The sequence below is a fragment of the Haliotis rufescens genome, unplaced genomic scaffold, assembly GCF_023055435.1.
Source record: "Haliotis rufescens isolate VD_foot unplaced genomic scaffold, xgHalRufe1.0.p SCAF_36, whole genome shotgun sequence".
Lineage (NCBI taxonomy): Eukaryota > Metazoa > Mollusca > Gastropoda > Lepetellida > Haliotidae > Haliotis > Haliotis rufescens.
The window spans coordinates 3,813,787-3,834,687 of record NW_025964068.1 but is presented as its reverse complement, the minus strand read 5'-3'; the positions used below and the strand labels follow the sequence as shown (position 1 = coordinate 3,834,687).

The 20,901-nt window shown below is 40.1% G+C and overlaps 1 protein-coding gene across 1 annotated transcript in view; it reads right to left on the bottom strand.

Moving 5' to 3' along the window:
* Window positions 1–18,332, bottom strand: part of LOC124147760 (SH2B adapter protein 1-like) — a 59,333-nt gene extending 41,001 nt beyond the window's left edge. The window contains exon 1 of the mRNA XM_046518515.2: window positions 17,490–18,332. Within this exon, the coding sequence (XP_046374471.1) occupies window positions 17,490–18,149 (660 nt within the window). The 5' untranslated portion in view covers window positions 18,150–18,332. The remainder of the gene's footprint in view (window positions 1–17,489) is intronic.
* Between the last annotated feature and the right edge of the window lie 2,569 nt (window positions 18,333–20,901).

Sequence of the window (20,901 nt, the reverse complement as noted above, 5' to 3'; positions counted from 1 at the left end):
TGGAGCCCCAACATTCAAACCCTGATCCTTACCATAACCCTCTGGTACCAGTAAACAAAGGCTTGGAGCCCCAACACTCAAACCCTGATCCTTACCATAACCCTCTGGTAACAGTAAACAAAGGCTTGGGGCCTCAACATTTAAACCCCAGTATTTCCCTTTGTTTTGGGCATTGACCACATATTCTGCCACAAATACACATAGTTTGTATGTGTATTGTCCACACACCACACTCAGCAATATACCTACGGTATGATAGCAACCTATAAATACACTGTCCAACACTGTCAGGGTTCGATGGCACCAGGCCTGACCACCCAATCCACATAATTGCCCCGTATTACAGGTATAAGTTGCTGGAAACCAGTTCTAACCTGGTTGATGGAGGAAACACCTTATGACCTCCTCATAACCCTATAGTGTTGGTTTCTTGGTTAACACCTCACTCAGCAATATTCCATGTATATGATGGCGGTCTGTAAATAATCAAGTCTGGACCAGACAATCCAGTGATTGACATCATGAGCATCAATCTACGCCATTGGGATACGATGATATGCATTAATGAAGTCACCCCGCATCCCCGGATCCCGTTTGTCGCCTAAAACAAACATAGTCGCCTCTTACGACAAGATTGGTTTGCTGAAGATCTATTCTCTACCCAGATCTTCATGGGTTTAACCCTATAGTGACAAACATATTATATATCTTTCCCTCCCTGAAAACACCTCATACCCCTTTTAACGAAATACAATGTGATATCATGACAAAGCCACCTATATTTCCCTTCCTGGACTCATTGTCTTGACTCTTTCTTTTCTTTCCTTTAACAACAGATTGTTAACCACTGTGGGCCCTATACAACAGGGTGCCCATGTGATACCTCTGTGGGCCCTTTAAAACAGACCGCCTCCGTGGTCTAGTGGTAGAGCGTCTGCCCGGAGAACAAAAGGTCCGGGGTTCGATCCCCGACCGCGTCATACCAAAAGACATTAAAGATGGTACTTGTTGTTACCCTGTCTGGCATTAAGGGGCTAAAACAAGGACTGGTCGGCTTGGATTCAGTACACTGTGTCTGAGTGGGGTATTCATGTTAAACTGGGGCATGGTATCTCAGTGAGCTAGCACTATAAATCGGCAACAGTCCAGACTAGTACAAGCAGCCACACAAACACACACACGTACATGCACGTCGCTATATAAGTGCAACAATCTTGGACGCGACGTTAAACCCCATTTCACCTCACCTCACCTTTATAACAGGGTGCTCATGTGATACCATTGTGGGCCCTATACAACAGGGTGCCCATGTGATACCACTGTGGGCCCTTTACAACAGGGTGCCCATGTGATACCACTGTTGGCCCTATACAACAGGGTGCCCATGTGATACCACTGTGGGCCCTATACAACAGGGTGCCCATGTGATACCATTTTGGGCCCTATACAACAGGGTGCCCATGTGATACCACTGTGGGCCCTATACAACAGGGTGCCCATGTGATACCACTGTTGGCCCTATACAACAGGGTGCCCATGTGATACCATTTTGGGCCCTATACAACAGGGTGCCCATGTGATACCACTGTGGGCCCTATACAACAGGCTGCCCATGTGATACCACTGTTGGCCCTATACAACAGGGTGCCCATGTGATACTACTGTGGGCCCCTTTACAACAGGGTGCCCATGTGGTACCACTGTGGCCCCTTTACAACAGACCGCCTCCGTGGTCTAGTGGTAGAGCGTCTGCCCGGAGAGCGGAATGTCCGGGGTTCGATCCCCGACCGCGTCATACCAAAAGACGTTAAAAGATGGTACTTGTTGTTACCCTGCCTGGCATTAAGGGGCTAAAACAAGGACTGGTCGGCTCGGAGTCTGTATACTGTGTCTGAGTGGGGTATTCATGTTAAACTGGGGCATGGTATCTCAGTGAGCTAGCACTATAAATCGGCATCAGTCCGGACTAGTACAAGCAGCCACACAAACACACACACGTACATGCACGTCGCTATATAACTACATCAATCTTGGACACGACGTTAAACCCCATTTCACCTCACCTCACCTTTATAACAGGGTGCCCATGTGATACCACTGTGGGCCCTATACAACAGGGTGCCCATGTGATACCTAAAAGGCCGACAGAACTACATCCAAGAAAATCCCAAGTCAACAAGCATGTCATGATCATTGCTTCAATACAATCACTTCACTTTTTCTTCCAAATATAACAGGACTATTTTTCAACACACTATTAGTTCCAGCTTAGCTGCCTGTAAATAACTTGATTCAAAATTTCAATATCCATAGGCTTTAATCAAGGTGGAATAATGTCCTTATGAGCACCACTGTTTTTTAATCCTGTTACCATGGAAACCTGACCTTACAATGTTTGCCACTGTATTTCACACTTTTCTGTTGTCCAGAAACCTCTAAAATAGTGTGTTCAATGTTTGACTCTCGTAACTATGTGATCAAAACTAGGATTGGTTGTGAGCCAGTCTGAAAATATCTGATCCCACTTCACATATTTTATAAAAAATCAACCAAAAACACTGTAACTGTTCACTTTACGAGTAATAACAGAAAAGAGTTTAAAAAAGAAAAGACCTCAGGAAAAATCGCATGAGAAAATTGTTCTTACCTGAAACGTGAGTAAGAGGTACAGATTAATCAAATAAGCTGCTCATTAAAAGTGTGGGTGAGTGAGTAGGGTTTTACTCAGCAATATCATGTGGGACACCAGAAATGGGCTTCTTATATTGTACTAATGTAGTGAATGGAACCAGGATTTTCCTTGTGCCAAGTGAACACCTTACCTACAGCAGCTACACAACCACCCCTTAAGGTGTGAAACAAAGTGTACAAGATGTAGCTTATAATATACAGTAATATGTTTGTAACAAACTTGCTTATAATGATCTGATGGATATAAGTGTTCTTCATGTCCCGTACAATTGCTGTACATATGCTACACATATGCTTATCACAAACTTTGGTTATAACGAACTAAAATTAGCAGTCCCTCTGAGTTTGTTATAACTGTAGTATATATATTTAACTTGTGATTTATAGGAGCTTTTATTCTTGGATAAACACACACATGATCATGATGATCCTGTGAAGGTTTCGGGCACAATTTATTTGTTACTTGTTTTATCGCCAGTCAGCAATATTCTAGGTATATCACATCAACCTGTAAATAATCAAATCTTGATCAGAGAAATCAATGATTAATATTATTATGAGAATACACTGCAATTCATGCAGAATCAACATGTCTGACCACTTACCGTATTCGACGTAATAAGCGCCCCGCTCAAATAAGCGCCCACAGCGATATTTGCTGATATATTGGCTAGTGAACAATCCCAATTGGCACCCCTTCCGATTGATCAATGTACACAAGACTTATTTTTTCGCGTATAATACGCACTCGTGTGCTATATGCACCCTTAATTATGGGCAATTAAATTCTGGAAAAATATATCTGTCGTACATAAACATTTCAGGCAGTCAGCTTAAACCACTAGATTTATCTTTTCACCAAAGTAATATTCTAATGAGAGCCCCCTATTTCTAATTTTGAGAGCGCCCTGAGCGCTTATTACGTCGAATACAGTAGTTCATTTACTCACCTGTTACGGTATGCCATGGCTGCTTGGGAGCTACTCTAATCTGGAATCCCCACATGGATGCACAACATGAGCCTGGTTATCGGGGTTGTTACAATGTATGACCTAGCTGATTGTGTGTCAATGTACAGGGACAGGTGGATGGATGGATGGATGGATGGTGTCCCTTGCAGTTACCCCAATGTATGACCTAGCTGATTGTGTGTCAATGTACAGGGACAGGTAGGTGGATGGATGGATGGATGGATGGATGGATGGTGTCTCTTGCAGTTACCCAATGTATGACCTAGCTGATTGTGTGTCAATGTACAGGGACAGGTAGGTGGATGGATGGATGGATGGTGTCTCTTGCAGTTACCCAATGTATGACCTAGCTGATTGTGTGTCAATGTACAGGGACAGGTAGGTGGATGGATGGATGGATGGTGTCTCTTGCAGTTACCCAATGTATGACCTAGCTGATTGTGTGTCAATGTACAGGGACAGGTAGGTGGATGGATGGATGGATGGTGTCTCTTGCAGTTACCCAATGTATGACCTAGCTGATTGTGTCTCAATGTACAGGGACAGGTAGGTGGATGGATGGATGGATGGTGTCTCTTGCAGTTACCCCAATGAATGACCTAGCTGATTGTGTGTCAATGTACAGGGACAGGTAGGTGGGTGGGTGGATGGATGGATGGTGTCTCTTGCAGTTACCCCAATGTATGACCTAGCTGATTGTGTGTCAATGTACAGGGACAGGTAGGTGGGTGGATGGATGGATGGTGTCTCTTGCAGTTACCCCAATGTATGACCTAGCTGATTGTGTGTCAATGTACAGGGACAGGTAGGTGGATGGATTGATGGATGGTGTCTCTTGCAGTTACCCAATGTATGACCTAGCTGATTGTGTCTCAATGTACCGGGACAGGTAGGTGGATGGATGGATGGATGGATGGATGGTGTCTCTTGCAGTTACCCAATGTATGACCTAGCTGATTGTGTGTCAATGTACAGGGACAGGTAGGTGGGTGGATGGATGGATGGTGTCTCTTGCAGTTACCCCAATGTATGACCTAGCTGATTGTGTGTCAATGTACACGGACAGGTAGGTGGATGGATGGATGGATGGTGTCTCTTGCAGTTACCCAATGTATGACCTAGCTGATTGTGTCTCAATGTACCGGGACAGGTAGGTGGATGGATGGATGGATGGATAGATGGTGTCTCTTGCAGTTACCCCAATGTATGACCTAGCTGATTGTGTGTCAATGTACACGGACAGGTAGGTGGATGGATGGATGGATGGGGTCTCTTGCAGTTACCCCAATGTATGACCTAGCTGATTGTGTGTCAATGTACACGGACAGGTAGGTGGATGGATGGATGGATGGGGTCTCTTGCAGTTACCCAATGTATGACCTAGCTGACTGTGTCTCAATGTACAGGGACAGGTGGATGGATGGATGGATGGATGGATGGATGGTGTCTCTTGCAGTTACCCAATGTATGACCTAGCTGATTGTGTGTCAATGTACAGGGACAGGTGGATGGATGAATGGATGGATGGATGGATGGTGTCTCTTGCAGTTACCCCAATGTATGACCTAGCTGATTGTGCGTCAATGTACAGGGACAGGTATGTGGATGGATGAATGGATGGATGGATGGTGTCTCTTGCAGTTACCCCAATGTATGACCTAGCTGATTGTGTGTCAATGTACAGGGACAGGTGGATGGATGGATGGATGGATGGTGTCTTTTGCAGTTACCCAATGGTTTGGCCTGGTCCAAACATGGATTTTTTTCAGGGTACTGACTGTGGTGTACTTCACACACATCACAATGTTCAACAGTTCACACAGTGTCAAACACCAGTCATGTCTCAATGTAATACCTTTCAAGTCACATGTTGGTGAATGTGATCTGTGGTTGACTACCTTTTATCATTTGGGTCACCAAGTTTTGACAGTGTGATTAAACATTTACCTCAAACATAACATGAAAAGGACTTTTACTTCCTGGTTGGACTTAAGCTTAAATTAAAATATCCACACCCGCCCTTCTATTTCAAGACATTATCAAGCCCTCCACAATCACCAGGAACATGAAACACTACATGACCAAGCAACCACAGTGTGTACTGAACAAGTGAATGGTGTTTACTGTTCCAGGCAACAAACTCACATGTAATGGCAGACGTAATCAGTGGAATAATTAACTTCCAGATTGACATACATCACCAAGTTGTTAGACCAGCAAAGTCAACATTGCTAGTTGGGAGTTTGGTATGAAGACATGCCAGTGTTTGAAGATGAGGATTCTCCTAGGTCCTGGGTCTCTGATGTTTGCTCCTACCTTACCTCAAACCAGGGACCCTTATTAAGATTAGGGCTTTGACAAGGGAGCCTCCCCTGACGTTCCTTCTTAATTTCAAACACTGTATGTGCATGACGTAGTGTTTAATATTGAAACCAATCACTCCTTTCCTTCGTTATAAATATATGATAAAGACAGAATTGTGGCGGTCCCTCATGATACTTTTTGCTGTAGGTGTGTGGACAAGTGTGGAATAACATGTTTCTGGTGAAGTAGCTGAACTATTCTTGGTATGTTGTAACTGAAGCAGACACCAGATCATGTGGACTTTGCCAACACAGCTAGAAGCCACTTAAAACTACATACATAATTGCACTACATCACATGCAGCAATCATAATTGATTGTCTTTTTACATTATTCTATTGAGCACAAAATTCAATGAGCTACTTGTCAATTTGAACATCCTTTTAAATATCTAAGGGTGCTATAATACACATTTGGTGATCTCAGGAAGGTTTGTTAAAGTAACTCTCTTGTTCCTAAAAGTGTCATGCTCTTTACATTTAAAAACAAATAATTAAGTTCTGCTCAGCCACAATTTTAACAACTATTTTTTTTGGCACTGAATTCTGACTTTGGACACAGCATGCCACTGATAGTGTGTCAGAATCCCAGGGGAGCCAAATATGACAAATACCTGGGACATATTATTCATCAATCTAAGTGATCACAACAGGCCATTCATCATGGTGCTCCAGTGCATGGCGATGGCGGCCAGCCTGGTATCAGGTGTATGTATACCTGGGCTGACTCACCAGTCACTCTACACCTCCTGTGTTACAACACGCGGGGAATGCTCATCACATAACTTGTGAGAACTGCTGTAACCAAGAAGCACTCAGTCAACAGCCTGTATGACCCAGGTTGGTTGTAACTTGAAGTAGCAGGCTTAGACTTGATGTACTGTGTACAAGGAAGTGAAATGTAACCATATAACATACATCTTACATCACATATCACAATCTTCACTCATGTCAGCTACAGAATCACTGTCACAAAATAAGTGTAGTGACTTATTCATGTATTGAAGTATTTCTTTGTAACATTCTGTAAATTGTATTATATTTTTTCTTAATTCTGAATGAAATTCTGCTAGATACTGTGTAGATATGAAAAATGACCAAAATTAACGTGGTACAAGTTGTACATATTTTTGTGACTATATGCCTTACAGAAACTTCATTTCCATCTTACCAAAACCATGCAGATTAACTTTGAAAATGACCTAAAAATCATTGTATAATTTCATTTCAGATATAAATTTGCATATCTAGAATTCCCTCATCCAGATTGTCCGTCTGACAACATTCCACCACAATGTGCTGTAATAGAGTATTGATCACACAAAATGGGCAGATTCTGCAATTTGTCTCCACAATTGTTGACTGACAGAATTCCTCAATAACAGAGTCTACAATAGCTGCTGTCACAGATCATTACAGCTTTCATCAGACTGGTACGGATTCTGAGAAAATTACCAGTACAAATGTTCAGAGTGAGTGAGTATGGTTTAACTCACCACAAATGGGCTTCACACATTGTTTTGTTTGTTTGCTTGTTGCTTAACGTCTGTAAATAATCGGGTCAGGACCAGACAATCCAGTGGTTGACATCATGAGCATCAATTTATGCAACTGGGTTACGATGACATGCATCAACCAAGTTAGCGAGTCTGACCACCCGATCCCACCAGTCGCCTCTTTACAACAAGCTGAAGACCAGTTCTAGTCCGGATCATCGCAGGAATTCACACATTGTACCCATGTCTTCTGCATGATTCTTTTCAAACTCGGTATGATGCAGAAAAATGTCCTTTCAAAACTCAAAAAAGTGTTCAATGTCACTTGTCTCCAGAAACATCACTGGACTATTCCACCATGTACATGACATGGTGTACAAACATGCATCACTGTGGCATACATCATTGGGTTACATTGTACATATTTATTTCCCATAATAGTAAAGGTCATTTGGACAGTCCACAAACACAGATTCCAACATTGTATCTGATGCCATATTGTTTGTGTTGGGTTTGCTGTTTTTGACCACTGTGAGCTGGCAGCATTCCATGTATACAACAGCAATCTGTCAACAGTCAAGTCTTGGCCAACAAAACCAGTGGATGAGAGCATGATGCAAGACTAGCGTTACATGTTATGATGACACACAATCATTGACAGAGCTGTACCACCTGGTGCCCTTGTACCACCGGGGATCTACTCCAACTAGTATTCCCAACAATGCATGCACACTAACCAGGAAGAAAATCAAGATTGATAAAAGAATCTGAACCAGTAAAACAACACATTTATCAAAAAAACAAAACCTTTCATGCTATTACCTAAAGGTATCCTACATCACAGCCGATCTCGTAACACAAGGAAGGTGAATCAAGCTAACCTAACTGGGATGTGAGCAGGAGACATAAAATATCCTACATCACAGTCGGAACTCGTAACACAAGGAAGGTGAATCAAGCTAACCTAACTGGGATGTGAGCAGGAGACATAAAATATCCTACATCACAGTCGAACTCGTAACACAAGGAAGGTGAATCAAGCGAACCTAACTGGGATGTGAGCAGGAGACATAAAATATCCTACACCACAGCCGATCTCGTAACACAAGGAAGGTGAATCAAGCGAACCTAACTGGGATGTGAGCAGGAGACATAAAATATCCCACAGCCGATCTCATTACACAAGGAAGGTGAAGGCCATTCATATTGATGGGCAGAAAAATTTTGTTTACAGGTAAAACTTACAAAACAATTTGTATGTTCAACAATATTTGGTTGAAATAATGTTTGACATTTGTCACTTGATCTGATAAACAATCATCCATGATATAACTATAGAAATCGATGGAGGGGCATCTGCATCAAAGCTCTCGAGACTGTTACAATGCAACAATGCACCAGTGTATTATCAAACGTTTTATATGAAAATCAAATTTCATTCAGTATCAATACAAACCTTTATCAAAATTATCTACAAACTGGCATTGATTGATATTAAGCAATATCGTATTTCTAGTATTCAATTAATCATATTTGTGTTTAGAAAAATAACATCTGATACATGTATTAACAAATGATTCTAAAATAGGACCCACTTTCACTTTTCTCGGTTATATCAAAATTAGGATATATTCGCAATATTTCATGATATTATTTTAAAAGTATTGCATTATACATATGGTACCAGAACTTTCAGGGCAAATGCTCAGCAAAGTCAAGATCATACAATCAAGGCTTCACCATTCCCCCAGAGGAGTGAGTGAGTGAGTATAGTTTTACGCCGCTTTTAGTAATATTCCAGCAATATCACGGCGGGGGACACCAGAAATGGGCTTCACACATTGTACCCATGTCGGGAATCGAACCCAGGTCTTCGGCGTGACGAGCGAACGCTTTAACCACTAGGCTACCCGACCGCCCCTTCCCCCAGAGGAACACTGAACACATATCACTGAAGTGAACTGATATCACACTGAACATTATCACCAAAGCAGAAATAGATATCACTCTCGATTGGATATCACATAGAACAGATATCACTGAGATAAATAATTAATACTGTACTGATACCCCACATTTACCAGCAACATCATTGTCTCTAGGTTGAATTTAGATAACAGTAGAAAAAGTATAAGTGAGTCATAAATATATAACTACACTTGATATTTAATATATTCTGAAAATACAGAAAAAAAGTCTTTAAGGGGGACTAGTTCAGTAATGTATAAAACTACACTGTTAACACCCATGAAGCAGCAATTCTAACAGGGACCTGTCTGGTAGCTACAGTTTTACTTGTTTGTTTGTTACACCACAGTCAGCAATAAAACAGCTACAACGGCCTGTAAATAATCCCATCCGGACAGGACAAACCAGTGACTGATATTATGAGCAACAGCCCACTCCATCAGGGCTCAATGACACGCAATCAACCACTGAGCCTGACCACCTAATCCTTTTTAGGTATATCCGCATCAACCTGCTGCAGCAGCAACAACGGACTCGTACAGATAGCCTGCATCACACATCCTGTATCTGAGACTCATCTACATCCTGCTGTCCCAAGGTGTCTTATCACAGCACAAACAAACAATGGTGTGAACACACTGAGTAGCCTGTATCGTATATCTATAGTGCTATAGAACATATAATCACAACAGTATACCATAGTTCTCACCAGGGGTCCGGAAAATTTGAAATCCCAATCGGACATTTGCATTTATGCGACGCCCCCTTCAAATAGCATATTTTAGTACGACTTTTCACACACATTACAAGTTGTTACGTATTCATAATATGATGAATTATTTCAATTTCAATTGTTTAATTCACCGGACAATTATTAACAAATAATATCATTTTAGATATACATGGAAAACATATGTTTGTTTCTGTTATAATAACGATCTGTTAACGTAGTGAACGGTCTAATTAATATTCATGAGTTATATCTGCTCAAGTGTACGCGTTGTAACATTTGGATCGAGACTATTATCCCATATTTGGTTATCACGTGACCTCACGGGAAAAGTGGGTTTTTTTAAAACTAATGATTATTTAAAAACAAGACATAATATAATCACAAATACTAAAATATTGTTGATAGCAATAGTTATTTGAATACTTTTTTCATGTGTACTTAATTATTGACCATAAAAAAAATGATATCGATCGTCACAGAAAGCAAAATGGCGGTCAATCAAGATTCAATATACGACTAGCTCTACTGAAAACAATAAAATATTGTATGTCAACCAAGTGAAAGTCGTTAGCCACGACTTACAAAATAATCGTCCAGACTTTGAGGGTTTGGCAGATCCTTTTGACTGATCTGCATCGGTCAACTGGCTGTCGTCACGCTTTCGCTTCTTGTCTGAGGTTACATATCGTAGCATTGTGAGGATAATGAGGTACATCGATGATGCAAGGTATTTATGTACAGTTGTAAACACCTTTCACTCAAATTAACACGATGTTCTCAGTAATTAATCCTCGATTAATCAGTGTCAACTCAGTTTATTGCCTATTACAGTGATTGACCACTTGGACTATCATGTAGGTACGATGTATTTACAGCAATCAAAACAAACAAAGCTTGTCAGTATAGATAATCTTCATTGTGTTACAACTGCAGACAGAAACTGCTCAGTCCTAACTGTTGATCATGTCCAGTCAAAATTTAAGAATGTCCGGACATAAAAATTTAAATGTCCGGTAAGCAATATTCTAAACCAGACATTTGAGATTCCCAATCAGACATGTCCGGCGCATATGATGATTTCCGGACCCCTGGTTTTCACCCTGTATAAAGTATATATACTGCTATAGAACATATAATCACAACAGTATACCATAGTTCTCACCCTGTATAAAGTATATATGCTGCTATAGAACATATAATCATAACAGTATACCATAGTTCTCACCCTGTATAAAGTATATATGCTGCTATAGAACATATAATCATAAGTCTCCTATAGTTCTCACCCTGTATAATGTATATATACTGCTATAGAACATATTATCACAACAGTATACCATAGTTCTCACCCTGTATAAAGCATATATACTGCCATAGAACATAAAATCATAACAGTCTCCTATAGTTCTTACCCTGTATAATGTATATATACTGCCATAGAACATATAATCATAACAGTATACCATAGTTCTACCCTTGTATAAAGTATATATGCTGCTATAGAACATATAATCATAACAGTATACCATAGTTCTCCCCTTGTATAAAGTATATATGCTGCTATAGAACATATAATCACAACAGTATACCATAGTTCTCACCCTGTATAAAGTATATATACTGCTACAGAACATATAATCACAACAGTATACCATAGTTCTCACCCTGTATAATGTATATATACTGCTATAGAACATATAATAATAACAGTATACCATAGTTTTCACCCTGTATAAAGTATATATGCTGCTATAGAACATATAATCATAACAGAATACCATAGTTCTCACCCTGTATAATGTATATATACTGCTACAGAACATATAATCACAACAGTATACCATAGTTCTCACCCTGTATAATGTATATATACTGCTATAGAACATATAATCATACAAATACCATAGTTCTCACCCTGTATAAAGTATATATGCTGCTATAGAACATATAATCATAACAGTATACCATAGTTCTCACCCTGTATAATGTATATATACTGCTATAGAACATATTATCATACCAGTTTCCGATAGTTCTCACCTTGTATAATCTATATATACTGCTATAGAACATATAATCATAACAGTATACCATAGTTCTCACCCTGTATAATGTATATATACTGCTATAGAACATATTATCATAACAGTTTCCGATAGTTCTCACCCTGTATAATGTATATATACTGCTATAGAACATATAATCATACAAATACCATAGTTCTCACCCTGTATAAAGTATATATGCTGCTATAGAACATATAATCATAACAGTATACCATAGTTCTCACCCTGTATAAAGTATATATGCTGCTATAGAACATATAATCATAACAGTATACCATACACAACAGCTCTCCATGACTGTCACAAGACAAAATAGCTCTCCATGACTGTTACAAGACACAATAACTCTCCATGACTGTTACAAGACACAATAGCTCTCCATGACTGTCACAAGACACAATAACTCTCCATGACTGTCACAAGACACAATAGCTCTCCATGACTGTCACAAGACACAATAACTCTCCATGACTGTCACAAGACACAATAACTCTCCATGACTGTCACAAGACACAATAACTCTCCATGACTGTCACAAGACACAATAGCTCTCCATGACTGTCACAAGACACAATAACTCTCCATGACTGTCACAAGACACAATAACTCTCCATGACTGTCACAAGACACAATAGCTCTCCATGACTGTTACAAGACACAATAGCTCTCCATGACTGTTACAAGACACAATAGCTCTCCACGACTGTCACAAGATACAATAACTCTCCATGACTGTCACAAGACACAATAGCTCTCCATGACTGTTACAAGACACAATAGCTCTCCATGACTGTCACAAGACACAATAACTCTCCATGACTGTTACAAGACAGAATAGCTCTCCATGACTGTTACAAGACACAATAACTCTCCATGACTGTCACAAGACACAATAACTCTCCATGACTGTCACAAGACACAATAACTCTCCATGACTGTCACAAGACACAATAGCTCTCCATGACTGTTACAAGACACAATAACTCTCCATGACTGTTACAAGACACAATAGCTCTCCATGACTGTTACAAGACACAATAACTCTCCATGACTGTTACAAGACACAATAGCTCTCCATGACTGTTACAAGACACAATAACTCTCCATGACTGTCACAAGACACAATAGCTCTCCATGACTGTTACAAGACACAATAACTCTCCATGACTGTCACAAGACACAATAACTCTCCATGACTGTTACAAGACACAATAACTCTCCATGACTGTTACAAGACACAATAACTCTCCATGACTGTCACAAGACACAATAACTCTCCATGACTGTCACAAGACACAATAGCTCTCCATGACTGTTACAAGACACAATAGCTCTCCATGACTATCACAAGATACAATAGCTCTCCATGACTGTTACAAGACACAATAGCTCTCCATGACTGTTACAAGACACAATAGCTCTCCATGACTGTTACAAGACACAATAGCTCTCCATGACTGTTACAAGACACAATAACTCTCCATGACTGTTACAAGACACAATAGCTCTCCATGACTGTTACAAGACACAATAACTCTCCATGACTGTCACAAGACACAATAGCTCTCCATGACTGTCACAAGACACAATAACTCTCCATGACTGTCACAAGATACAATAGCTCTCCATGACTGTTACAAGACACAATAACTCTCCATGACTGTCACAAGATACAATAGCTCTCCATGACTGTTACAAGACACAATAACTCTCCATGACTGTTACAAGACACAATAACTCTCCATGACTGTCACAAGACACAATAGCTTTCCATGACTGTTACAAGACACAATAGCTTTCCATGACTGTCACAAGACACAATAACTCTCCATGACTGTCACAAGACACAATAGCTTTCCATGACTGTCACAAGACACAATAGCTCTCCATGACTGTTACAAGACACAATAACCATGATAACTCTCCATGACTGTTACAAGACAGAATAGCTCTTCAGTACGAACCATCTTGTTTGTAACATCATATCCTGACTGCAGGAACTGCTTGCTTATGCTATCAACCACTGGTTTATCTGGTACAGAATTCATTATCTTCAGGCTGCAATGATACTGCTCCAGCATCAATACTGACGACTGACGACATGAAATACCTTGCACCAAACGCGGATTTGTCTAGACTTGCTCCGAGGCCGACTATGGACCCCAGGTAAATACAACTTCCCTATTTGGAATTACAAATTTTCCCAATTCATAGAGTTCTAACCAATGATAACCAATGTTAAGGCCTTGTATAGGTGACTCGTATTTCACTGATAACATGCACAGGCAATAAAGAGGATCTAAAAGGCTTTAGTGCTTAGTTTAACACTATTGCATTGAATGCAGTGTTAAATTACCTCCTAATATGAGAATAATTATCTGTTTTTCCCAGTTTGAATGCCAAGGGCAATATGTTTGGAATCCCAGATTAATCTCTGCTAAAGCAGCATTCACTACACTCTTTCTGGCTCCAAGTGCTGCAACAAAGCTCAATAGAATAATATTCCTACATTGTGTGGATCCCAGATAAGAATATAGGTCCTCAACAGTGTCCAAAATAACTGCCTGCCTGCCTGCGTGCCTGCCTGCCTGCCTCTCTGCCCATGTCTGGAAACATTTGTCAGGCTGCATGACGCTTCCCTCCACCTGCCTGACTGTCTGGCAGAACATTTGAAGACTACTTACATATTCAATTTTATCATAACTCCTTGTAGATTATCGAGTAATTGCTTTCATTATTTCAACTGAATCAAGACATGATTTGTGTCTTTCTTTTTTAAAGATTTTTCAATATTCATAATGTCTTAAAGTGGGCCACACTTATTGGTCACCTGCCCATCTGTCTTGTTTTTTTAAATTACTTCATAGGCTTGTCGTGAACATGGTGAAAGACAACTAAACAGATGGGGTGGTCATGCTCAGTGACTTGGTTGACACCATGTCATTGTACCCAATGTTGTTGATAATATCCCATAATATCAATCACTGGGTGCCTGGTCCAGACTCGACTATTTACAGCCAAATGTCAGACAGCTGAAAGATTTCTCATTTTCACACATAAATGAAAATTACAAACTACTCAAGTATTAGGAGTATAATATTGGTAATAAAATTCCTAGAATATCACATGACCGAGACAATATAAATATGTGAAACATTTCCATGTATATTTTACTTTGTCCTGTCCCCAAGTCATGACATTCAGTCAAACTGTGCTTTGTTATCTTATAAATGTTTAAGGAGTGGAGTGAGCAAGCATATTATCCAATCTTTTGGGATCAGTCAATAACATATAGGCTGAACAGAAAAGTTCAGGGTCAGGAATATTTCTAGGGATATGTTTTCGCACCAAAGACTTAGCACGCAATTTCATAATATCCCCCAAAACATTCATGATCCCTAATGTTTTTGTTCAGTAGATGTTTAAATAAATGGGGAGGCTATATGGCCGTATTAATTAGAAGAGTGGATTCATAATCCACTATGTCATCCCTCCAAAATAACCAAAACTGTTCAGGAGATGTTTAAATAAATGGGGAGGCTATATGGCCGTATTAATTAGAAGAGTGGATTCATAATCCACTATGTCATCTCTCCAAAATAACCAAAAACTGAACTGAATAGCTTTAAAACTGATGATGTAGTGCCCTGTCAATTAAGCATTGTTTCACTCATACAGCACACAAACATTAATCATCCAATTAACAATATCTCCTAAATGGTGATTGACCATGTGGTCCCTTTAATGGTATCCTTCCCCAAATATACGAAATTATTCCCAATACAAACCCTGTAACAACTAAAATATAACAAGTCACAGATGTATCTTGGAGTTTAAAATGTCCCTGGCAGGCAAATAAGGTTAAGAATTATTTTGGGATTTTCTTTTTTCATATATTCAGAGGATATTTCTATCACATTCAGTGAAGTAATCAAGCCTCAAAGCCCCTTCCTTTTTATTGGTCCTGTCATAGTGAAATACAAGTAACATTTGCAAAACTACAACATTAATTATTGATAATAAAATCTTGCAGAATAAGGAAATCTTTAATTTTTACTATAAGATTTGATGCAGCCTTTCGAGGCAAGTGTTAAAAAGCCAAGTAGTCAATAGTATGTAACAACTACAGTGTACCAGTGATTAACACTTCGCGGCTGAAACACCAACTAAAAGAGTTTCAGAAGCATGTAAATAAATAAAAACAGACCAATTAGAGTAAGTCATAACTGGGTTCAATTAACATCACTAAGCAGAATGTTTCAGAATCACCTTATCGGACATATTCTGAAAAGCGGCTTATAATAATGCTTGATTGTAGCATAAGATGAATAAACAGTACTGTTTTGCCTGTTTGAAAATATGCACATATTTACAACCATGAAAGACAATGCAACAAAGCATTACCAGTACATAAATATATAACTAATAGTTGATGATAAAAATATTGAACCAAAGAGAGCATTGTTGTACAATAAAAATAGTTTGCATAATGTTAATGTTGTGACATTTTCAACATTGTTTCACATAACAATGTGAACAGTATAATCATTTACTATGTAGCAAAGCTCCCATAAACCACCCTGGACCACATCAAATCCTGCCATTACATGCATTAGCATTGAAGAATGAAACCAATGTTTCAAGCTGTTGAAAATTGACATAATAATTTTGTCTTGATGGGATGACAAACAGCCCAGGCCACGATATTTGACAACATGCCTGCTGAAAAACAGCTGATCTATGCCCCGTGGGGCGCACCCATCAGCCTATAGGAATGTGTTATCAATTGTGGTGTTTAGCCAGACAATATCGTTCCCATTCGGATTAACACAGTAAACAGGGACCACGGTCAAAGTCGGTTGTACTCGAGTAAATTTGATTATTGGACAATGGCAGAGTTGTGAATGACGAAGCCCCGCTGCCATGAATGCCAATATCGACCTATCCGGGAGAACTCCCATGCAGTGACAAGATTGACTTGACTTATGTGGGATGTGTACGGAAAAGCGGTCCTCCAAATATTCGGGAGGCTTGCACACATTAACAGCCCTTAAAATAAACCCCAGTCTTGAACCGATGTCAGTTATAAACCTAACCCGATTTGTGACATCTCGACCTCGGTTGGGTAAACAGCCGCGATATCCCCAGGAATGCGGGTCTCGCTGGTAAACACAGCCGGTTACATCACAATACGCTGCCTACCTTAGGGGGTGAATAAAATTCCAGCAAATATCCTCCTGTGGTTTTGAGAAGTACTAAACGTGTCCGCTCCCATTTGGATTTTCCTTTAGAATCCTCGCCGCTGAGAACATGGACAACCCCCTCTTTTTTCAATTCGATTTGTCCCTCGGATTTGCTCGTCAATTTTCCTTGTTTCGATTTCTCATGTTTGTGCTTGTGTTTTCTGTGATTAGTGTCAGATACATCAAGCTCGTCTGAAGATTGCTTAAATAATCTCCCTCTTCGAATGTTTTTAAATGATAATCTGCGTAGTAGACTTTTGTGTGTTTTTTTGGAAGGGCTGGCCTCTTCGAGATGTATGTCCTGGTCAGTATAATCAGCCGAGCCATTTTCATGAGGGGGGGTTTCCTCGGGTACAATCAGTTTGGCTTCAGCACTCTGATCTAACACAAAAGACGATCTACGAATTTCAAGGGCGAATTGACGTTGAAAACATTCCACAAATTTTCGGGAATAATCACAGGGGTCCCGAGAGTCCGTTAAACTGGAACTCCTTTGATATAAGAGGAAGGATCGCACAAACTCCTGAGCTGCGGCCTTCGCATGCTGTTCACAAAATAAACCCCATGGTAGATGAGGTTGTGGGGACTCACCCCCTTCGTCTCCATTCACTGTCGCCATCTCTACCTCATCCCCTCCATGGCTGGCGTGGTCACCGGCAGGGACACAACTGCTTCTGATTGTCGTGTTTTTACGGCGAAGATCATCTAATCACGTCTACACTCACTCGGCACACACAGATGCTACTAAAGAAACAACTACTCATAAAAGTTGTACTCGCTTGCCGCGCTCTGTTGTGACGCGCCTTCCGCTATCACGTTATAAATAGATGAATGTCAACAACGTAAGAAAATAGAGGCAATCGCGTTTACATGTATGTTTTTGTCGACATATATTTTCACATAAGACTATTCCTAGCTTCTTGGTTCTCGTAATGAAGAAGGCTTGTAAACTTTAATTCAGGTGTGTTGTCGTGAATTGCGCAAAACAGAAACCCTCATAGAATATTAACACGCCGACATCCACCGTCCATGGCTAACTTCTGTCTCCACAAAATACACGTTTCATCATTGGGACTTATCATCGCCATGACGGAAGGGTTGTTTTCGCGTCAACTCTGAAATGTGAAATAGGTCAAATGTGAGACCCCCATCTTCCGCCTCAAAGGTAAATGTTCTCGCTTCGGCCGCGGGCATCGTGACTGGCGCTACGCCGAGTGTCGGGCGGTAGAGCGCATGCTCGCTACTTACTTAAGCGCATATTTCTCATGTCGGTATATGTTTATAAGGCTACACAGAGACCTTATACCGACGGTCTCTGGGCTGCATAAAAATAACTGTTTCTCGGGCACATTTTCTTAATAGTGAGAAAGAGGGTATGACCTATTTTTATTTTTTTTAAAGTTTTGAAAACAAAAGTGTGGAAGGAACAGTTTTATATTTCTCCACTAAGAATACCAACCAACACATTTGGGCACACATTGAATAACCTCCAATACATTTGTATTGTCAGGCATTTTATTTTATGGATAACAGAGAATGCTTTTTATGACGCGGGAACTCTTAAATATATCTATAAGTTTTTTATCGGTAATAAAAATGTGTTGATAAAGTGCCGCGTCGATGTATGAGACACATTTCCTGTTTTAGCCTAAGGTAACCCGTATTTGATTGAACGTCCAGCTAGGCAAATACTTCGTTTTTGTCGGTCGTGGTAGCAATGGAAAATAAGACGATTTATGCATAACAAATTAGATTATACTAATTGTGTTAATGTGAAGATGTACTCCAATGGGACAAGAGCATTGGAAAAAATGAAACAATTATACATATTTGTATATATAAGAAATGAACCTCTCGGCAATATGCATGTAGTCTCCAGATTATAACAAACCAGGATGCATGGAGTGAATGAATAAATGTTCGCATTGGTACATGCTGCGGTCGACCTAGTCCTGCGCCATACTAAAAGCCTAGACAAGTTGAGATCAAACTAAAGCAATTCTAGTTTCCTTGAGAAGAGGAAAGGTTCTTTTGAATAAATAAAATTATTTAAAAAAAACCCGTTTTCATAGACTACGGGCGACTATCCGTGTCATAAGAGGCGACTAATGGGATCGGGTGATCGGACTCGCTGACTTGGTTGATGCATGTCATCGTATCCTATTTGCGTAGATCGATGCTCATGATGTCAATCACTTTATTGTCTGGCCCAGACTCGATTAGTTACAGACCGCCGTCATATACACGCAGCTGGATTATTGCTCAGTGTGGCGTTAAACAACAAACAAACACACAAAAAATACTGCGGGTAGATACATGAATCGTTCCGTAGAAGGTAAATATGTTAACTGATTGCATGATTGATAACTAAATAAATAAATGAAAAACAGCTTGTCTGTGACTAAACAGGAAGAAGGAACAAGATGATCAATAACTGAACAAAGTGAGTGAACAATTAACAATGCCTATAGTAAAACAGAATGAACGGGGGTGTTGTGCAGTGGTTGGTGTTCCGGCTACAGTCAGGACTGGCGTCTGTATTGAACAACGCAGTGGTATGTATGTCTTGTATAGAATGAATAGGAATGAATAGGAATGAATTTCAACATCTCGAACAGTCACGCCCAGATTGTCAGCCGGACTCGTGTTTCCTGCGTTCTGGCAATATGTTGAGTTGAATGGCGTGTCACAGTGACAAACAGGCCCGTCTACCCGACCCGTGCTGCTTCCCCTGGGTTGAGTGGGACAGGTCACCACCTCGTGGAACTGGTCCCTACAAGTTCGTGTGGCTCAGTTGGTCGCCGTCTTATAGCTGGTATATTACTGACCGTGGCATAAAACAACATTAACTAACTCCGTAACCCATTAACTTTCATATTACGCATGCACGCACATATAACTAACTACACATGCGTGCATATTTGTCATTTAAATCAATTAAATATACCTTCGTATGTCTGCAGATTTGCTGGTAATTTAATGACATCTGAAGTCAGTATACAAGTGTATAAATATATATGTATATAAGAAATATACTGATGGAAATAAATAAGGGATCACTTAGTTTTAGACACAGTAAAACGATATGCTATCATGTGTTCCCAGCCTTGTCTACCAAACACGCGTTGGAAACATTGCACGCAAACACATCTCAACACTATATGTATATTCGTTCAGAATGAGATATTTTGGGTGTATGCGAACAGGCCAACTATGATGGTTGAGATATGAACATTTTACTGGCGCGGAACTAGTGGAATAATGAGTGAGTGAGTGAGTATGGTTTTATGCCGCTTTTAGAAATATGCCAGCAATATCACGGGGGGGGGGGGGCACCACAAATCGGCTTCACACATGGTACCCATGTGGGG